At 38.6% G+C, this 23358-nt stretch overlaps 1 protein-coding gene and 1 long non-coding RNA gene across 4 annotated transcripts in view; one reads left to right on the top strand and one right to left on the bottom strand.

Annotated features, from left to right (window-relative positions):
* LOC137000402 (uncharacterized) overlaps nt 1–19806 on the top strand; it is a 38809-nt gene extending 19003 nt beyond the window's left edge. For 2 of the 3 annotated variants that reach the window (XR_010890662.1, XR_010890661.1), the window contains exons 4-5: nt 17237–17343; nt 18313–19806. This is a non-coding gene — a long non-coding RNA (uncharacterized lncRNA). The remainder of the gene's footprint in view (nt 1–17236; nt 17344–18312) is intronic. The other variant, XR_010890663.1, reaches the window with a different exon arrangement.
* LOC105671183 (enolase-phosphatase E1-like) overlaps nt 1–23358 on the bottom strand; it is a 51392-nt gene that overhangs the window by 25265 nt on the left and 2769 nt on the right. Inside the window, exon 2 of the mRNA XM_067356770.1 lies at nt 9248–9308. Coding sequence (XP_067212871.1) covers nt 9248–9281 — 34 coding nt within the window. The 5' untranslated portion in view covers nt 9282–9308. The remainder of the gene's footprint in view (nt 1–9247; nt 9309–23358) is intronic.

Genomic DNA, 23358 nt, shown 5'->3' on the forward strand with positions numbered 1-23358 from the left:
ATTAAGAACCACGATCTACGCAATCTGACAATTAAGTTTATGGGTACAAGCTACTTTAATTCAACATAATTTGTTAGCTTAATTTGTTCAATGTTATAAATTTATTTAATTATTTTCTTAAGGGAATACATTCTTGCATAAATTTATCGCGACCATTGTGTCCAGAATTACAAACATAATGTTCCACTTACTTCTTCAATTATTTATAAAAATGAGTTCTAGACCCACTTAATCTTGAAATTGAGAAAACAGAGAAATTAGTGAAAAGAGTGAAAATTGAGGAATACCTCTTAAATTTATTCTCATTGAAAGCTGAGCAAACCAAACGAGCGTACAATCTATTTCCGTTACGGATTCATTAAAAGCAACGGTTAACATCAAATTGATAGCTTTCCCGTAATAGTATCGGTCGTGAGACGAAAACTAAAGACTACTCCCGTGAAAAAAAAGAAAAAAAGAGCGGCTAACAATCGGTGAAGTTGCGCGTGGAAGAGCCGCGCGCCATTGTCTCTCGTTCGGGCGTTGTGCATTAATTAGAATTGTTCAGAAGTCGAGCGCGAGGATATTAATTAGATGGTCTTCCTCTCCTGAAACTATCGATCGGTGGCGCCGTGTATTTCACTTTTAATGATGCAGCATGTACCGGCGTAGCGCAGACAATAAAAATTTGCATAGGGACCTATTGTTCGCGTGAGCCGCGGCAAAGGAATCTCACAGACATACTCATCCGAGTGATTGATTTGCGTTTAAAGAAGAAAAATCTGAGAGATATGAACGAATATGAACGTATTTGACAGAAAGTGTAGAAAGCGTAAAAATCTTCATGGGGAAAATATTTTCCATAATTTCCCGCCGTGGGAAAAAAATATTTTTCTTCCGAGAAAAGGAATCTATTTAATATTATTTTCATGGTGGAAAATTATGGAAAATATTTTTTTTTCTTATACTCTCTGTATGCTCATATGTTTATACTCGAAGAAAAGTATTTTTCTTCTGTGAGGAAGCCACTTATCAAAGCGACTTCAGTAATTAATCAAGTCTTATCCTTTTTCTATTAGTTGTGTCTTGCAAAACGTTGCGGTTGATGATAGAATTTGCGAAATGAATGCAAATTAATGTAGGTTTAAAAGGAAAGTGATATATTATGCGTCGCTTAGTAATTATATTAGATCATGGAGGATTAATTGAAGGCAGAAATTTCCAGACCATGCGTAATAACTAAAATTTCACGGTGATGTAAGCGCCGTCAATTAGTCGGATATGTGAAAAAAAATGTTTCGGAATTCCAGTGCAGGGGATATAAATAACGGTCGGTGGGGATATATTGCAAGGTGGCTGGAATTGCAAAAAATTGGAATTAATCTTGCGTCCGGCAGCAGTTCGTGCACGGCGGGACAAGGACGCATCGGGCGCAACTTTTTCCGACTAACGAGTGAAGGCCCGGGAGTCAGAAACATGATCATGGTAGAAAAAAAAAACGTGGAAAGGAATCACGCCTTCTCGCGATTGTACGTATGTAAGTAACGGGATAAAATGCAATCTCCGCATGCAAGCAATGTCCCTTTTCCCTGCGGACGCATTGGTTCCCTTTTCGCTATCGAAAGCATGAAGTAAAGTAATGAACGGCTATCTGAACTTCAACTTCACTCAAATGATAAGTTCCAGCGGTATGCAATGACATGCCGTTTGCCAATTTGATTTAATTTCACCAATTTTTCAAGTATTGCATAAAAGAGAATTCCAATGCTTTTTTAGCGCAATCTAGTATACAATCACTTTTTATCTTCAAATCTAAATATTCTTTAAAAAAGATACACTACATTTATATCGCAGTGCGCAATAAATGTTAGCAATTGTTATTTGATTGTCTACGCGCGCGTTTTACGTTGGATTCGCCGCTGCAATTGCGAGACGTGAGAACCGACGTGAAGCACAGGTGAAATTTCGAAAGGAAAGGCGGGAGAGGAAAGGTCGTCGTGCGAAGTTCAGAGCCTTCGGTGAAAGAGGCCATTGTGTTGCCGCGTTGGCGGATATTAATTAGAATTAACGAGAGAAGACGGACACGCGGCGCGCGGCGTTTCCGTTCCTGCGGTTTCCTGCGACGCCCTCATCTCGAGGATAAAGACTGCAAATCGGTCAGTGGCTCGTGAGAGATCGTTTCTAACGATCATTCTGAATAAAAGTTTCAATGTTTAAATAAAAGTCCAATAAACTCTCACAAAACTTTCAATCTTTATTATAAACCTGTTATTATAATTCTTAAAAAAAATTATATATTTTGTTTTTTTTTAATTAGGTTTGAACAGGAAACTTTGTAACATTAAATATTTAATTTAAAAAATCAAAGACTAATTGTTTACTTTTTTCCAAAGAAATTCTTTGGAGATTCTAATGTTCGGTTTCATTAAATTCGAGTCAAACGAGAGGATAAGTGCTCGTACTTGCATCTGGCCGTGCACAGGTGTCCACGCAGACAGGTATCCATAGATAGATAGATGCCTCGAGCTGAAGATGCCTCGCGACGTGAGCAAAATACAGAAAGGAGAGAAGTTTCATTCCTTTTAGCATCTGTCGTGGAAAAAGTTGCGGTTAAGCATTAATTGCATTGAATAGACAGACTTGCTTCGCCTTCTACATTTTCTTTCCGTGAAAATTGTATTGCGAATCTACAGATGCTCCAAATTTAGATATCAAGTTTCTAGGAAGATAGCATTTCGTCTTAATCTAAATAATAATAATAATAAAATATATATTTGTAGAAAAATGTAGATATTATACTTATATTTTTTATTTTATTTCAAAATTTACATAACGCTTTATAGCGACATTGGAATAAATTATTAAAAACAGAAGGAACGAAACAATGACGTAGTGCAAAAATAATTTTTTTTCGACAAATAGAGAAACTCTCATCCGAACTTATTATTTCGCAAAAACGACTGGGCGTCGCAACCTAAGAACGCATTTTACGGATTGAGTCGATTGACCTACATTTAAGAAAAGAAAGTGTGGCACATAGGTGTCAGGAAATTCATTTCATTTATCCATATTTACATCGTTTAGCTTTGTTATACATATTTATTATGTAATTTTACTTTCACCTTTTCAGTTTTTTCGTCTGTTTAGACGAAAAGTGAGTCACATGAGTTTTTATCCTAAAAAATTTTGTAATCTTATGCAAATTATTTACTTAATTAGTCGATGTTGCGAAAGAATGCGAGTTCTTGCGATTATTTTTCTCTAATTGGCATCGCAAAAATTTTTCACTTACAAAAAACTTGTCGGTCTCAGGGATTTCGATATATCGTTTAACACAATTCGGCGTTCTCGCAATTTCAATAGCGCAACGGAATGCAGAATACGATCACGTGCAAGAATTTTTCTTTCCTCGAATAGTAGTTCCATCGTGCTGCGTAATTCAACTTTGTTTCGCAGAGGTAGATAAAAATCGAATCAAACGAAGCGTACGCGAAATCGGCAAAAGCATCGCTTGCATTGCGATACGTTTTCAATTTGCGGTTTTGAAAATTCTATCAGTGCCAATCATTGCGATACAAATAATAATCTAGATTGTCACTTTCATACCTAACAGAAAAAGAAGTATCGAATGCTTGGCATGCCACGAGAGAAAATGCAACACACTTAAAACATATGATAACGTATGATACGCTGGAAGGCTTTTTATTATATATTTTGACAATTTAAAAAATGTAATAATATTACAAGACACTGTTACGGCTATTATCATATTAAAACGGTCATTTAGTTAAACTAAAAAATGTGTTTTTTTAACATCAGAGAATCAGTTATGTTTTCTCATTAACGTTTGTAATGGCTTTGTGTAAAACGAAGTAATGTAATTATAGAGTAATAATCAATATTACCGTCATACAAGAGATAATAAATCGCGATATCAGCGTGCTAATGAAAATAATAAGATTAAAAAGGATTCATTTTGCAATCAGCGGTGGTCGATTTAACAACATACGCTTGATATAAACGACAGATTAAAGTTCACAGATAAATCACCTGTTTTACATCGAATTTAATTCGAAATCCAAGGTAAAGCGCTCCGCATTTGTATAAAATGTTATCGATAACATTTTTTTATTTCACTTTGAATAAAACCGAGCTGAGCAAGTTGAAACACGAATTTCTGTATATTCTGTCTTTTATGTCTCTCCGAATGTATCGGAACGCATGGATCCTTTCGAATGTCCATTTAATCCTCGAAACCTTGAAATATCCGGCGAAAGATCGCATTTCCGACGAATTACATTTTTTACATTGCCAAATCAATTTTAAATAAACTGCATTAATAATATAGAATTAAATGCTCGATTCACATGACTCTCTCGAACAATTTATGAACTCATTTATATTGCATTTCATTGCATTGCATAAGCGGATAATGTGCATGATCCAATTAAGCTCACTGAACCGGAAGGGTTTAATTGAAGCGTTTCGTAAATAAACAAGATACTTAGAAAAATGTACAGAATGTAAAATATGCAATTTCGAACGCATCGCCGAGCACACCTTTCAGCTGTTCGATTTTTCGAACTTTATCAGGCGAGACATCGCCGAAAATGCGTGTCCGATCGTGTGAGAGAGTGAAATTAAGATCGACTGACTAATGTGCGTCTTACGTGACATCGGCACCGTCGACAGACACGCTTCGAAAGGTCTAACCGCATCCTTGCGCCGGAGTTACGCGGTTACGTAAGGAGAAAAGTGAGACACACGCCGCGAAGAGAAAGAGAGGGAGAGAAAGAGAGGAATACCGCGGGAGGGAAGGAGAGAAAAGTCCGCGGAGCGAGACAGGAGTCGAGGAAATGTGTGTACCTGTGTGTCCGCGACCGAACGGTAACTCGCATTCACTGTTATCTATCGCGAATTTTTACAGACCTGTCTGTAACGATACTTGTTGCCGAAGGAAACAGCATACATCACAAAAAAAAGCGATCAACTTTTTGGAACGAGATTATAAGGTTGTGAAGATTTTATCTTCAAAAGAGACTGACATTATCGCTCGAACATGCGTCATTATCGATTTGAAAAAAATGTTTACATGGATAACACTATGACATTTGCAACGCGATAATTACATAATGTCAAAATTCACGATGTATAAATTTAGTCTTTTCTTCTCTCTCTCTTTGTGAATAATATATGTACAATATATAACTATACGTTTAAAAGAGTAAGCTGATATCTCTCTTATTGTATTTATTAATGCTTAATATTCCATATATACTTTTTAATTATTTTTATCTTAGAAATAATATAGAGAATTACTTACATTTTGGATATTCTTTTATTTAAATATCTTAAATTTAAACTTTTAAATTGCGAAGCAAATGTTTTCGAAGTTATGCATATATTCTGTTTGTTTCTTACTTGAATACGACGCTAATTCAGACACAGAGACAGTTCTGTCCGCGTCGGATATTTCTGTCCGGAATGAGTATGAATTTTCTATTATCGTATGTATTACAGTGCGCGATGCATTAATCGAACACAAGCAAAGTGAAAGCCAATCGCTTACATTGTGCGCCAAATGAAAAGCGCATTGAAGATCGTGCGAAATTACGTAAAAGAAATTCGCGTAGCATTATCGGAGTAACGCGTGAATTTATGAGCGCGCATTCGGTGCGGGACAAAGTCTTATATATATAAGATTAATTATTTTCTACATTCGTAGATCTCTTTTGCCTAACTTTTATGTGATTACGTAAATAAGAAAGAGTAATGTCAATCAAGAATGGTACAAGCGCCTCAAGGCTACAAGAAAAAGAAACACAGAACCACCTTTTGCTCATTTTTTATTGAACAATTTAAACTTTAAATATATTGACAAACTCTTGCTATTTTTTTATCTCTAAATATTTCGATTTTCGGTGCAGATATTTTGAAAGCACCATATTCAGAGTTTAAGTCATCAAGATTCATCATCGACCATGCGCGAAAGTATTTTGGCAAATTAATAACAATAATGAATCGCAAATAGATAGAACCAACAGTGGCTCAGATGTCTTGCTTGCTTTCCGCATCTACTTTGTTTACTCTCGCGAGTTACATGCTTCACAGTCACGGCAACTTTCCTCGTGCATACAGCAACGGATTTCCATCTGCGGCGCGACGTCACGCGGTGCGATGAACGCCCTCGCAGACGTAGACGCGGTGTTCGACGATGATCGATCTTCGTTTATAATGATCGACCGAACGCTACATCTTTTCTACGCAACTATTTGACCTCTTTAACTCCACATGCTTCAACTCGGAGATCGAGAGGTCACGACTTCTCTCCTTTTTACTTGCAAGTAATAAGAGACATGTTCGAAAAGAATATTTTTGTGACTTTTGCTATTCGAAAATGCTTCCTTTTAATACTTGTATCATCTTAAGCGTGATATTACATATCTCACGTAATGCGCCACGCTAAACACGTCAGAAAGTTTACCTTCATTGAATTATAAATGTGAGATTTACTCAGTGCGCAGAATACCGGAACATATGCGGAAACGCGAAATTAAGCAGCGCAACACGCATACCTACATTTTAATTAATACAGTAGCAGAACTTCAGATGAAAGTCACGGCTACATAATGAAGTGTTTTGCTCGCTTTTTTGCAAATCTATCGCGTAATGCAATCAAGTCGCAGCGGTTCGCGCAGGAGGAGAGAAAGTATAAAAAAAATAAAATTCCGGAATTCTTTGCAAATTGAATAAAAATGCAAATAAATGAATACATCAACATGGGCATAATATCAGTTATGACAGTAACTGTCAAAGTTTAGCGAAAGTAATGCGCAAATATCTGCGAATTGAATGCAATTAACAGAAGTAACGAGCAATAAATTAATTAATAAAACATTGAATTTCTTTATCGAAATTTTTCCTAATATTAATTACACAAATGATATAATTTTCAGACTAATTAAACGAGAGCTGTTTTAAGAACACGTTTTTATAATTTGTAATTAACATAAAATACATATAAAAAGCAGAAAACAGAAATAAGTTTCATATTTTTCGGAATCTTTTTTACTTTTTTATACCAGTTCAGGGTTTAAATTGATTTATCGACCAGTTCAGGTTAAAGTTGATTTATCGACAAAATTGCACACTGGCGAGCGGCCTTGGCGGACGGAAACTTATAAATCTGCCAAGGAAAAGTTTCCTTGGAGGCAAACGGACCACAATAAAAGGCGCAAATCAGAGGATGATCGCCGGACGTCCCACGTGTTTCGACCGCGATGCATATACGTACGTTTCCCGCGCGAATATCCCACGAGACCGCATTCCATGTCCGTCGTCAATTTGAATAGACGGTATTTTTATGCAGAACGTGTATATGGAATCACAGTAGATACGTACCCACCCGGCGCATCATTCAGTCCCATGCCAATTCTCGCATTATTGCGCCCCGTATTTTGCATCCCATATTTAGCGCGAAATGTATGGGCGTCCGGTGCCATCTCTGATTTATCTAACATCGATAATGTATGCCATTTTATTACAACTCGAGAGTTAAACAGCTACATATATATCTAACATCGAGCGTGTTTCGTGAATCTTGCAATATGAAGATTTTGTGAATAATAGATTACAAAATGAGTAATAAATATTACGTGGAGAAATTATTATTTACAAAACGGAAGGATCTTTAAATATTTTATTTTTGCACGGAAAGTATAATATCTTGTCCATTTAAAGTAATAATTTGTGTTTAAGGTAAATCTGCGTAATTTTTAATCGATAAAAATCATATCGATTGAATTAAACGATGCTAATTGAATATTATTCCACGAAATGTTTAATCGCGAAACAGCGCATAATGCGTATTTTGCCCGGTCGCTCTGTGAATACGCAATGTGTGAGAACGCAGGATTTACATTTTATACCTCGTGATCACAGCTGGTGGTCCGATGAGCCGCTTATATGCGATTTGCACAGAATGCCTGTACGGTGTCATACATATAATCCTTTCGTCCTCCGACTCGGCGCGTTCGGCGCCGAGTATCGCGGTGTGGAATTCCTTCTCGTAATCCACTCGCGAATTTATATGTTCGAACTTGCACTAACGTAGCTTCTCCACGACAGCTATTGCTCGGCCTCTAAACATTATTTACCGCCGAGGCTTCTATCGCCTAGCTATAAACTGATATCTATATTATATTTTACAAGTGTATATCATTGAATTTTTATCTTACTCTTCGCCGTGGCAAATATGCCAATAAAATAGCGATCTTTGCGACCAGTGATCTTCCAAGTTTTATGAGGGAGTAAAAAAGTTTTCAAAATGTTAATATTATAAAATAAATATTAATCATAAAAATTTAAACGATAAATAAGATTTTTATGTGCTCTTCGAGTTCTTCGATCAAAAGTTCTTTCTCTATGATTCTCTAAAAATGGAATTACTTGAATTTCTCATCTGATATTTAATTTATATTGAAATTTGAAGCTTCTGTGTATAATTCGATATTTATATTTTTCTTACAATAATGATAATTACTTGCATGACGCGATGCACGGCGCCGATTGCGCGAGGCGATTCATTCGCGATTCCCGCGGCGTGTTGCACCGCGCGTCCCCCGTCCCACGCGCGAGACGATTCAGTCGCGATTCCTGAATCGTACGCAACTCGCGTACTCGATCGTCACGCGCGTGTTTACGTTCACGTAGGAAACACCTTGGTCTCGGCACGAAAACCCAGTTAGCCGGACGTTTCTCGAGGACATCCTCGATAGGCAAGCGTCTCGCGCGCGAATTAGCCCGCGGCTTAATCCTCGGAAACGCCGAAGACTGATTTTATCGTGGGACGCGAGTTTTGTGCATCCTGCCGCGGAGAGGATGCACGGGAAAAAATGTCACCTGCATACGAATATGCGCGATGAGTCACGGAACTGGGACAAACTGCGTGTTTCGTGCAGCTTGCAGTCGCAAAATACCGAAACAAAAATTAAAAATTAACAGCAGATCATTTTTAATTTCTTCGCTGAGTGAAAAGATGATTTCGTCATATGATTATCTATTGAGAAAGATTAAAAAGAAATATTTTATCGATGATCTCATCCATCTTTTCTTTTATGATATGTGAGAGTTAAATAATTAATAAGTTCCTTACGTCATTATGTTTGTCAAGTGTCAAATTAATCAAATTAACTTAACTCACATAGGTATATTGCAAAATAAATTTTGCCTGTTGCTTTCAAAATGATCGAAAAATTACGAAACTTACCCTGCAGCAAAAATCCATGCAGCGCGAGGTTCATGGCTACGATATGATTAATTTCTTCAGCCTGAAAGCAAAAAAGCATCCTTAGAACTAATTTTCTCGAAACGGCTTAAATACTTTTAATAATTTATATAAATTATATAATGTGTCGGTAGGATGTGCGAACCGGTCAGATAAATGAAATCAAGAACTTTTATTTTGGTGTTTAATTAATGAAAGAAGCGATTGATTACATAAACATGTAGTAATACATAAGCATGTCGAAATTATAATACACTGAATGATACAATATAGATAAGATCTTAGAAAATACAGAATATTCTCAAATTATCATAAGAGAGACATTCTGTATACTGAACATATAATGTTGGAGACACGAATCAACGCATAAAACGCTAATGTCGTTCTAACAATTTCGTCTCGGAGAGAATAATAACGTAATAACAAGCCACACTAATTGCTGCTAAATCGCTCGGAGGCGTAAAAGAATAACCGAGGCAAATAAACTTGTCCGGTCTTTGTGTGCTCTTGCGGACGGTCAGTAGCTTCGAAGGATGTGTGACATTCACCGTCAGTGTCAATATTTGTCGAGAAGCCGCGGCACGAGGAGGGAACAGGCGCCGTCTAATGTGAATCGACGAGCGACGTAAACCGATTGATTGACCTTCTTAAGCACGAGTTAATTACTGCTACTAATTAGGCAACTTTTTGCTGCGAGCAAACGTCCATGACGAAATACATAGTCGAGAACGCAATTTAGAAATTGTTCAACCAGCGTTCTGTAATCTCATAATTTTACCGTAATCAATCAAGAGCTTTCTCCGCTCGTCATTTCTTTACAATAAATTTTTAGAAAATTTTACGAACGTTTTATAAATCATTTGAAATTATAATATCGTAAGAAATCGTGCATCCATGTGTTGCGCTTTTATTCCTGGCGTTTTATTTCGCCCGCGGCGCCACGTATGCCGATTTCGTACGTGCGATAAATGATAAATAAGAATTTACTCGCATATGCATACGCAGGGAACGTTCGAAAGTCCATCGGAACAATGGCCGGCCGCGTTGCACTGAAAATAATTCAGGTCGCAAGTAAGCGTTATAACGGTGTGTTCGTTGGATGACGAAGAATCGGCTGATGGTTTTCGCGACCCGAATTATTTCTCAACGCGATAATTAAACAGAAAGAAAATTATAGATTCTGCACTCATATAAGTACAGAAAGTTTATAATTTTTTCATGTTTTGTGAAAATTTTTACGTCTAATTAAATCCTTTCATTCTTTTATCGTGCAATCTAATTTTTTCCCCTTTTTTATGATTATCCATTACTTTTTAAATATAATTAACGATTTTTAAAATTACAATAAATTTTAAACTTTATCATTAAAATAACAGTGCAATATCAAAATTAAAATAAATAATACTTTGCTGTAATTATTAATTTATAAATTGAAGTCAATAATTTCAAAAGTTATTATTTACTTAATGATATCAAAAAGTTTTCTAATTTTTTCAGTTTTATCCAAAAACTAATATAACGTTTAAAAACTACTAAACACATCAGTGCGCGCTACGTGCGTTTTATTCTTTTAATTATAAAGAAACATGTATTATAACTATATCTTTAATAAAAATAATATTATAATATCAAAATTTACATGCCTTTTTTAAGAGCAGGACTTGGATAAGAAACTCAAAAAATTCCCGAAGTGGACACAATATTTGGCAATCGTACAACTTGCATAGCTTCAAGGTCGGATTGCACAAGTGCAGTCGCAGCGTGCTTTTACGCGCGGCTCGCATTGTGCACTTTATTGCGATTGTAAAGCAGACACGAAGTTTATCGGATCCCCATTTATCATAAACGAATCGTGGCTCGGCCGTCGCCGTCGATAAATGATGCCGAGATAACACGCTCCCGCGATCCCCGGCGCACTTCTTCGATACGTTTGTGCGGCAGTTATGAATGATCGGCGCGGTTCGATCATTCCCGGGTCCGAGTATCCTGCACCCAGCCTCCCTCCGCGAAGGCGAAGGCGTATATATCATAGTTTGTCAGGCCCGTCCGGTCCGGAGATATTCATTTACATTCTCCCGCGTACGATCGTTAAGCCGGGAAAAAATCGCGAGGCAATCTGTCCGCTTAATCCGGCCACGGCTTAGTCGATCGTGGATAAAAGGCGCGTGCAATCGAGATGTAAATCAATGTAACAACCGGAGGAGGATGCCGCGGGTTCCATAAACACACGCCGATGGAGAATTTCAATAACGCCGGGCGGTATTTACGATTTTTCGCCAGCGGCGATTATGCATGGCCTTCCGCACACAATGAATAGTAAATCAATGCGTTCGACTCTTTATTACTCATTTAAATAATATACACGAATTTTCTTTTCTTCTCCACTACGAATCGCGTGTTATTTTCAACGATAAATTATCGCGAAATTGTTTTTTGCGCATATAAATAGTGTACGGGATGTTTCGTATGCGACGCGCGCGGACCGCTCGCATACGTGCGCGCGATTCGTAAGGTGTGCGTTTCTGCGCGTTTCGGTGCACTTTCCTGCGTGCTCCTGAGAGACGATTTTCACCTTACGTAAAACCGGCACATCGGCCGCGGCCGTGGTCGTTTCCACGGCGAACGACTTTCCCTGATTCGCGGTATCACATGATATGATCGTCGAAGACGATCGGATCGCCACGCCTTTATTGAGCCGGCTTTCATGGCCAGACTGACCATCCAGCGTGATCTTGCAATCTTACTCTCGTCTACACGCGCGATCGTTAAGTTTTAAGCGCAATTATTTTTGATTTACTATACACGAGAACAAGTTAACAAGCCTTGGAAAAATTAAAAAATATTTATTTACCAAAAAAACAATATTTTTTACACAATTTTCAATATAATTTTTTCAACCGCTGAAAAAGCACATTAAAAAACATGATAATTATATAGAAAAATAATAATAATTTTCTGGAGATGTTTTTATTAACTATCATATGTTTCAAGATTTTGATGAGATAAAAAAGAAATAATTATTGAGGGATGAAATAATTTACTGTGAGAAGTAATGAGAAGTACAACTGTCGCCGTTAGTTAAGCGGCCAGGAAGTCAGGAAGCTGGCCGTTTCTCGTTTCTAATTAGTAGTCGTCTACCTGCTGGCTCTAATTTTACGCGGAGGAAAGTGAATTCGAAATCGTCTCCGAGAGGCGCAATGTCGCATTTCGCATAAATTAAAACTGCAGATACCATTTTTTCTTCGAAAGTAAAAAATTCATGTGCGCAAAAATATTCTCAAATATTAATATTTTATCTTTTACATCGTAAAAAATATTGCGCGTTTAATCTCGCATTTATTCACCGGGATAATAATAAATTTTTGATTGAGAAATGAATGCAGCAGAAGGAAAATGCGCGAGAGTACGGCGAATCAATTTGCGATAATGCAATTATCTTCTATCGCATTCGTGTGATTAATCTCGTGCGATTAATCTTCGCGTTAGTTATGCATTCGCATTCGTCGTCGTTCGCATCGCCAAGATGGGTGCGCTGTCGCCTCCCTAAATACGGAACGTGCAGAAAAAGCTTTGCAGCAGCGGAATGTTATAATCGAAATAAATTAATCCTCCTCGATTTCTCGACTTAGCGAGAAGCTCATAGAAACGCCGGGCTGATGATATACGCTGTGTGTGGAGCGCCGTTTAAGCGATACTTTCGTTTTAATCTCTAATTACCAGATAACTTTCTTTTTGCCTCTAATTACTAGATTAATGCAGAGATAGATTATAGTAAACGCGCATAGCTTCTTCAAAATCGAATCAAGCGCCGACTTTCTAGAGTGATTTAATTTACTACATTTATATTTATAAATGACTATATATTCTGAGCTTATCTTGAAAACGTCAACAAATATTTTGACGCTTTTTCCTGATCATTAATTATCATATAAAATAACGTATAATATATCGCACACGTTATAACAAATAAGATACAAAAATTGGGTAACAATTTCGTCAGAAAATAGGGGGGGTGGGGAAAGGCGGTAATGTTAATATAATTAAATAGAAAATTTTACTATTAGATATCTAATAAGATATAAGAAAATTATTATAGATTATTAGATGTAATAAGATATCTCAAAACGATTTCATAACAATTTTACGTATGTACAATAGATTATCGATAGCGTGATCTGTGAACTATAAGCTTCATAAACTTCCCTGGTAAAGAATTGATATGCTAATTCATGTCCTAATTGACGAGACAATAGCCGTAGATCGATCTCAGTCCTTCCATGACGTTACTTCCATCATTAGATATTACGATAGAGCTCGCAGCATCCTCATTATCTTGGATCGCGAGTCAAGCCCGACCAAGCTGGTCGGACACAATATCGGCAGTACAAATCAAAACGCAAATAATCACAGCAATAATTCGCCGATTACATAAACGAGCGCCGTGGAACAATGTAGTCTTTCACGCGGCAATTTTATTGGGAGGCTATTCTGGCCGTGACAGCTCGCGGATTAAGACAGAATCGCGGATTGCGCATTTATTGCGAGCCGAGCGAGAGAGAGAGAGAGAGAGAGAGAGAAAAAGAGAGCGAGAGAAGATGCCTCCTCGTGCCTCCGCGCATCCTGAACTTTCTAAACCGATCGCGACGGATCCGGCGATTCGATCGCACGGCCGCGATCGCCGCGGATTTATTCTTCTTCGCAGCGAGTCACGAGTCACTCGGGTTTTTCTTCAGCTCCACATATCATAATGATCTACGAGATACTCGTTCTACGATAAGAAAATGCAGAAATCGTGAAATGTAATCGCGAGATTTAATGTAGATGATCTGTAAGACGATTTATAATATGCAGAATTTTTTAAACAAGAGCAAAGTGTTTGGCTGTGCAAATGCCACTGCTTAAGTTCATAATTTGCAAAATATTTATGAGAAAATATTTTATGGAGGTTTAGATCTGAAAGGATAAATTTAAAATCTACATAATTAAGATATGAAAATTAGAATATAATAAAAAAATGTAATGTATGTACTGCAAAGTGTACAAAAATTTTTGTAATTATTTTTTTTATAAAATATAAAATCTGAAAACTTTACATTTATCGGCACTTTAATCTGTCGAGAGCACGCAATTTCTCTCGACTAAATAAATGCAACATATCCGTTGATCTAAACGGATTTGAATCAGGCTGTTACGGCAGGCAACGTTCTGATAAAAAGCCCTATTGTCCTCAGGCAATTTGCTCAAGCGATTACGCGTTTACGCCGTTACGTGGAATCGATTACCAATTACGTCCTGGATTTCCGCGTTTCCAGATCAGCAGGAAATTGACCGGAGGTTCGCGTGCCAATCGTCCGGTTGATCGTGCCGATGATCTGGGTCTCTCTGTTTCACCCCTTTCCTGGATCACCAGGAAGTTACGAATTTCCTACGAGATAACGCGGATTAGTCTCGATCTCGATTTGACTTCTTTAAAGAACCGGAAGCGAAGCGGTTTAAGCGCCACAATGTATCTCATTTAAATAGCGCGGCGTTTGCGCAAGAGACACGACTATCGAAGCACTTTTCAATTTTACATTTTCTAAATATCGATCTTTTAATTTTAAATAACTATAAATTCGAATTTAAAAGAAAAAGTTGTCAAGTAATACGGTCAATTTGATGATTCCTCGCTGTATAAGAGACGCGCATCTGCAACAAGCGCATCGGTGAACCGGCTGTAACCCCAGCACCCGATTGTTTGCATTCCTTCACGTTTGCATTCCCCCTCGTTCATTCCGGGATTAATCGCCGTACCTTCTGCGTTAATCGGATTTCTACGAAACGTTTATGGCACTTAAATACAGCCGATCCGCATGCCGCCGAAGGAATCGCCATGCGCGATCTTCCGCGATCTCATCCGCCTCCGCGCGCAGGGATTAATACTGAACTTTCCTACGATCCTTATGTAAGGACCCAATTATCCGGACGATCGGCTTGTGCGGCGGAATAATGAGCAGCGGACGCGTTTACGAGTTTGAGTTGCGCAATCGGAAAACGCGCCCGATAAATCGCAGCGGGCGCCGAAAAGCGCTCGCTCACGAGCGAATCGGCACGTCGAAAACGAGAGAGTAATATTCGCTGTCGGGCTGTTGGCAAAAATCGCGGCTTTCTTTTCCGCGTGCACCTGTCCGCTTTAACGATCGCGTTTAGCGGATATACCTATGTCGGGCGCTGTATCGCCCGAGAAAATCTCGGGCAACCGGTGCAACGGCCATCCGTGCGGAGAATCGTGATCTATCCGCGGATTCATAAATCAAGCACGCCTCCGGATTGCCGATGCCGACTCGCGAATGAGATCGCGGAGCGCGGACGATGATCGCTACGGTGCCGAATGAATGAACGGCGACTCTTGGATAATCGCCGAGAACGTTTCTGTCCTTGCTCAAGTTAATTACGCTGTTTCGTAATTATGTCATAACTAATAATCGCATTATTCACTCGATTCGCTGCGTTTATTTTTGTTTTTTGTAATTTTGATACAGGATATATTCGTAAAATTTTATAAAATGTGTGTTACTGCTATAATAGGGTGTATCTCGCAATTTGCGACCATAATTGGAATCGATTTCTCTTTGGAAAATATCGAGGCGTCGACAGTCGATGCCTCGATATTTGAAGCTTTAGAACAAGCAGATAGCAGAATTATATTTTTTAACAGACTACTCGAATAAAATTTTGATTTAAAGCTCGGAATTACAAAGATCTGATAAGCGATAATTATCCTCGTTATTTTTGCCGAGATAAAATCAGCGTGAAATTCATCAAGAATCTGTCATTAAAAAATAAAAGTTACGGGTTGTGCGTGTGTAAATCACGATTGCACCTGCCTTGGAAATTAGCGATCCATTTTCTTCATTATTACAAACTGTGCTAAAGTATTAAATGGGGAAGTTTAAGGGATTGCGACGCCACGAATGAAGGATTGTTTCTCCGCGAGCGGCACGCGTGCATTTCACGGTTGGCCGATCGAATCGCGATCTACGGCATTATGCTCCAGCGGCGGAGCACCGGAGTTGATGTATCGATATACGATGCGGACATTCTCCCATAAACGTTCACCGTCCAGTTAACCGATTGTGTTTACCCCTTTTGTTTTTTTTTTTCTACCTACTTGCGGCTTTCGCACGACTGTAACGAGCCACGTCGCTCGCCGGTGAATGAGCCGCTCATATTGAAACGTTCCCATGGCCCCGACGGTGGCTGCCACCAGAGTGAAGATCTTTATTCGTCACGCGACGAACGGCGTGACATCCTCCCGCGCGGAGGTGCGAAACGCGCGCGTGTAACGCATCTTAACGCGTCTTAAACGTGATACCGTCCTAAGATTACACTGATTACGATAAGCGTCTTAATCACTCAAGAAGCTGGAAGATAGAAAAGAATCGAAACTATTCAACTTCTTACCAATCAAAGAGACGACCGATGAACTCGTAATATTATCTCGATTTTTAAGAAGTTATTGATTTTTGAGGAATTATTTTTTTGTACGCGATTATTGATCTGCAATAACGTGATACGTTATACGTAAATTATATTTGGCCGAATAAAATTATTCCGAAGAAAAGTAAACTGCAAAATAGAGGCGTGAATGTGAAATCTACATTGATATCTTGGTGCTATCGTAATTTGCATCGCTACTTGAAACTAGCGGAGACTCAATGTCATTCTGCGGCTTGTGAGCAGAAAAGGATATCTCGCGTGTTTATAACTAAAATACATATTCCGACTTTCAACCTCGAAACCACAAAGGGGATATCCATCTCGCGCTACCGCCGAGTCAATGACAGTGATTGTTCCAGTATCAAGGATACGAGATAACGATCGCTATGATATGCAACAACGGGGGAAACGTTTTTAACGATTTCGAACGTAATAAGAAACAATTCGCAAGAAATCCTTTATTAACATACCTGAATCTTTTTTCTTTTGTAGCGCAATTGCGCAGGGAAAAGCGCGCTTCTTAAGTAGTACAGAAGATTGATTGATAAATGCTGGCTCGCCAGACGCCATTAATACACCTGATTGTGCCGATTAAACCCGTAAGTCACTTTAGCCGCTCGGCTTAGCCTATTGTTATTCTCTGTCCTGGAATTCCTGCGCTGCAAATAGATAAATGTGTAACGAGCAACCTTCATATCCCTCATATCGATCGTAGGATATAAACGCCCTGCGACTGGATCGCGACGGCGAAAGGGTTGAGCCGCCCACTCGTTGCGGGAAAACGCTCGCGGACTTAATCGGCACACGGCGAGTGTCCTTTTTATTACGTCATTACATTACCCGCCCGCGCGAGTGACGTAAGCGCCCGGCACGCCGAGCTGCTGTGCATATTAATTTGCATTTTTACCGCGCGCAGTTTGTTTCGTTCTGTGCGCCGGACGACGCACTTTAAACGCCACGTTTGCCGAGCTTATCATAGCTTGTCTTCACTACCGATTATATCATTGGGAAATCGTCGGCGGAACGAAAACGTAATGAAAGCAAGCGGCCAGCCGACCTGGCCGGCCCGGAGATATTTGCGGTAATAGCCGCGCGCCGGTAATCCGTAAACAACGGGTGGGATGGACAAAGTAGAACGAACGAGCGAGCTTTCGGACTCGCCGGATGAAGATGTCGCATTATGTAAATTCACTAATGGCAGTAATTACATTAACAGTCCGCGTAATAAACCGACCTTATCGTCCGGCAAATCAGCGCTGATGTGCGTCTGAATCACCGCGTCGTTTCCCTTCGGCGGAGAATCGCGCGGCGCGAGAAAGAAAAAGAGAAGTGAAGTAAAAAATTTCAAACGCACCGTCGACGGCGAGACGCGATTCATAAATCTTCGTTGAAAGAGCGATCTTTCGGTAGCGGCGATTCGTCATTCGGATTTAATCGAGCTTTCATTCTGACAATGATACCGCGGCACAATGATGTTGCAATAGGTGTCTCATTTTTGCTTTCATCCTTTCTATTTCTACGCCGCGATCACTGACCAAGTATAATCGACTATATTTTTCTCTCCGTAGACGTTGCTTGACATCATCGGAATGGGCCGGGCATCGTCTAGCAACCCGAAAGTCATCATCCCACATCATCGGACGAGGACCACTCACGTACTCGGCGACGATCGCGTGAAAGTAAAAGACGAGTGCCGTTACGCTATCGTCGAGCTGTCCGTCATTTCGCCCAACTGTTCGCCCAACTATCTCATTATCCCTATTAAATATGTTATTCCAGCGATTTACTGTCGTCGCGAATTATTAGCGTGGCGAATGTGTAAATCTTGAAGGAGACTCGCGAGACTTTCAAGAGGAAAAAAGCCGAAAATATATAACGCTCGGAATTGAAGGTAAGCGCTTCGTTCATGTACGAGTGTATAATTATCTCTGCAGATTTTTAAGGAGAATATATGTATTTTTCACTAATTTTATTCAACATTAATTAGATTGCTATCAATCGCGTGTATTATACTAATAATATTTAAACTAAAAATTTTTGAGCAAAATGACTGAAAGATTTTTTGCAAATATATGCAGAAATAATTTGAAACACTGCATTAAAAAAATGCGACAAATTATTTAGACAGTAAATAATATATTGCAAACTTGGACATAATAATGGATTAACCATATTGAGCAAACCGGTGCAAGAAAAGCTGAACGCCGCGCGAAGAAAGCGCAGATATGTTTTAAGGCGGCTATCTCCAGTGTCGATAGTCCATTTATGTCTATCAGATTCGATCACGTCGATCAATCGCGCGGAACAAAAGATCTTTCGAAATTCAACGAAAACGCTCAACGCTAGTGAATGCGCGTCGAAGACATTCGGCATAGATATTGTATCAAAATTACTATTTTTAATTGTTTATTTACTTTTCTTACACACAAATGAGAGATGCAAGAGGATAAAATGCAATCTCTGCAATCTGAGAAACCCCGCATGTCTTAATCTTGTTTAGAATCTATTACATTCGCGTCTACGTTGAATAAAATTGAACAGACGTTAAAGAAATCTTTTTGTGCAACGGAGACACGTCAAGCCCGCTGCAAAAGTAACGGCTCATCAGCGGCATTTACACGTGTCGCGCGCGTCCTTCGTTTATTCGCGACGCGCGTAACGGTGCACGCGTCTACTCGGCATCACTAATTTCGTGATGGGTTGCAATGAGTAGCCGCTGTGTAATCAAGCTGACACACGACACGTATTGGCTAGGTGTGATTTCTTTCTCCATCGGAATATCTGTGTTGTCTTATTACGTGTAACGCCTACGTATTATATAATTATAATAGTTTCACTAAACACATCATTTTTATCGCAGTCAATTTTGAAACTGCGGGATCAAATTATGTCATTTTATTTCTGCAAGGGAGTAGAAAAAAGTTCCGTGACTAAGAAGTCTAAGTATGTGCATAAATTTCCTAATTAAGAGTCCAATTTGTAAAGCTACGTTTTAATATTCATGAGAAGGCCGTAATTTATTGGTCATCTTCTCAAGCGTAATAGATGGTTCTATAAACTTTTGTAACACTTTCTTTATTTATTGCAGTTCCTCAAAGTTGTATTAAGCTTTTAGGAAATCACATACATTTCTTCTTTACGCTATTATATTTAAAATGCAGGTTTAAAATTTCACCATTTTCTAAAATTGCACCCTGCACGCGCTGATAATGATAGAAGAGAGCGATCGGCAAAGTAACAGTGTAATAATATGAAATGTAACAGTGTGAAATAACACTTGAACGAAATATGTGGGTGCCATGACACGCGTGTCCGTTGCAAGGGACAGCGCAATAACTCGATAAAATTAATAGAATGGATAGAGCGGTCAAGTGTGATAAAAAAAATCGCAGTGGGCACTGCGGCGATTTACGCGCTCTTTCCGCGTAACGCGACGTAACTCCAGAAAGGTTTACAATGCATTTCGCGCGTGGGTCGTGTCGTAAAGGCGCTGGCTTGCGTAACGCGGTATCGATTATCGTTAGAGAGTTATCGATCGTGCACCTCGGGCGATACGGGCGGGAGCAGGAGGTACAGAGAAGGAGAAGTGAACAGAGGAGTGAAAAAAACGGAAGAAACGCTCAAGTTTTTATGACAATCTGAAAAAAATTGTTACGTTGATGTTTCGCGGCTAAAAGAAAGTTTACCATCGCGAGAGAAGATCTTTCTCATCCTTTATTATACACTCGCATTGATTTCGATGCAATCATTTTTCTCTTTAATTTTTTGCTAGTTCCTGGATATTTTGAGTGATCGGTAAAAGTGATTAGTATCGTGTCGAAAAAACGTTTCGAAAATCTAGAAAAGAAACAATGGATTTGAGAGACTTCTCACATCACCAATTTTCCGTGTCAGCTTTTTCCATGTCATCGCTTCCGGATTTCACGATAATCTCGCGAAATCCGGTCTTAACAGGCGCGAAGATTTTCTTCTACCCGACTCGTGCCTAAAAACTCAAACGGCAAACGAAACTCGCAGGAAACAAGCACGAAATTTAATCCGCGCTCTTTTACGTCTAACGTCTTTACGAGCGCGCTTTCCACATCGCGGAGTTCCCGCAGTGCGATGCGTTTACACGCGTTTCGGAGTGGCATTTTATTCCCCGGAGGCTCCGGTGCAAAATGCGTCTTGCATACGTTGCGAAATTAGAGCGAAATCGCGCAGCTTACTATTAGCATCGCTTTCCTGATACATCTTAATCAGATTCGCAATTACCAGTTCGTCATACCGTCGTTCTGATCACACATAAGATTTGCGCGCATTGCGCAAATGATATTTATGATCGATGTATTAGTCTTTTTCTTCTTTTTTTCCAATTTTCTTCAATCTTGACAAGTTTTATAGGAAGGAGATTCAGATTCGTGCACTTTGAAGAACAATTTTAAACTTTGTAGATTTTTTCCCGCGTCACTAAAAAAGAATTAAATGTCAATCATCTACGGTTAAGGGGTCAAATGTCTTGTTAAAAATAGAACGAATTAAAATGTCGATCAGACAAGAAGATATACGCGATCGAAGTTGCGAGTGCGGAGTTTTATTTTATTGGCGTAAGTATGAGCCAAGCGACGATAGTTTGCAAGACACCATTCGCAACATTAAAAAGAAGTTAGAACATATGATTGATATTTTTTTATATAAAAAGTAAAAAATCTAAAATTATTATATCGATGAAGATTTTTGCGTGAATGCAGTCGCGTTTTTGCGGAGAAGTAAGCAAAGATGAAAAGGAAGCTACTCTGGGACGGAAGTTCATAAAGAAAGCGAAGAGGAGTTTTATTATTTCGTCCTTGGTGCTTTCAATCCGACCAAAACAAACAAGAAAGATGCGAGGCATCTGGTGCTTTCTACCGATTATCGCGGCTCGACGAGTAGATAGATTACGGCAAGAAACAACTGCGTATACCTGCACACGCCTTTTCGACCCACATCGCAAGATGTCTATTCGAAACACGAGAAGATCTGCAACGGAATCCTCTTGCTCTAAAATCTTACTTTATGGAATTTTTCATAGAAATACGTTTATCAAGAATGTTACGGTGAGTAGTTTTACAAAAACAAGAAAGAAAGTGTAATGCTCTCGTGTATAACTTTCGCGATTTTCAATTTGCAGCAATCTAGTTTGATTAATATTTGAGCGTTATTTTATTTTCAAAGAAATAATTTACTTGTGAAAATTGTCAAATTTTTACCTGGCAAGATGTAAATTAAAAACAAAAGAAAGAGAAAAGATACGTTTATTTAACTTGTGTGTTTAAGTATTCTCGACTATTCTCGATTGTAGCTGTCTTTTTTGCATAGTTAAACGTTGAAATCTCTGATCTACTTTTCATAAAATATATGGTGCGTTATATTTCTTCGCGTCATTTTTTTTCGATCGATGCAGATATATATAATAAATAATTTCACTTCACGATCCAATGGTGAAAATTACACGCGTGATTGCGTAGAGAAGAGATTTTCTTAATTCGAAATTCTGCCATCGCAATCGTAAATAGTAAAATGGAAATTACAGATAGCGTGCGCGGGGCATATCTTCTCTAAGAGCGTGAATGCGTAGCACGTGTGTGCGAATGAAAGCGAGAGAGTTTCCTGACGGCGCGCTCCAGGAAACGCCTGATTCGATCAGCTATTCGACAAACACGGCTAAGTAGATCGAGGAAGCGATCTTCGCGGACTTTTCTCACGTTTCCTGATAAAAATAAAAGACAGAACAGTGTTGCATCTTTAATCACGTAAATTTTCATCAATAATTGGTGTAGACAAGACATATGATTAGTTTGTCGACTTGATATTTGGCGCTGAGATATTACAGTGTATAAAACAATAAAGAAACAAAAGTTAAAAACCGAAAGCCGGTTAAAAGTGATCGACAAGATTATGCCAATTAAAAGAAAGATATTGATTAAATAAGATTAAATATTAAAACAAGAGCGGTAATCTCAAAGCGGGGATATTTTTTGTAACAGGATTAAAAATATTATAAGAATATTTTTTTAATCAAATTAATCGAGGCTGTCGATGTTCTAACTTAATTTTAAATTTGCTAATTTTATTTATTTCTTAAATTTGCGCTAACACGCTAATTCTACATATCGCAAATTTCACAATTCGAGCTTAATAGTGTTGATATACGTTTCAATCGTACTTTTCTCATTAAAAATAAAAATTTGTGATTATAGAGAAGAATGAAGCCGGTATACAATAAATAATCATTTGAGACCTGAGTAAATTTTCACGGGATGAATTTGCAACGGACCACTAGGTGCTATTCTTGCACGTAGTAATTGCAGCAACAAATGATACGCCGCGGCGAGTTTCTCGCTTGTCCGTCGATTTTCTTGCTTTGCGCGATGGAAAAAGACAAGTAAAATTTCTACCGTGGAAAATTGACCGACGCAACGTGAAAATAGCGAGAAAACGACCGGACAATGGCACGTTAATTTGTAACTTTCTTTAATCATTTAACATTCTCTGTATTTATATTGTGCAGCAAATACGTAGCAATTATTATTTGAGTTTTGAATCCCGGATTTAGATAGTGTTGTGTTAGAGAAATGATTTCTTCAGCGTTTTAT

This window comes from Linepithema humile, chromosome 6 (genome assembly GCF_040581485.1).
Source record: "Linepithema humile isolate Giens D197 chromosome 6, Lhum_UNIL_v1.0, whole genome shotgun sequence".
Taxonomy (NCBI): Eukaryota; Metazoa; Arthropoda; class Insecta; order Hymenoptera; family Formicidae; genus Linepithema; species Linepithema humile.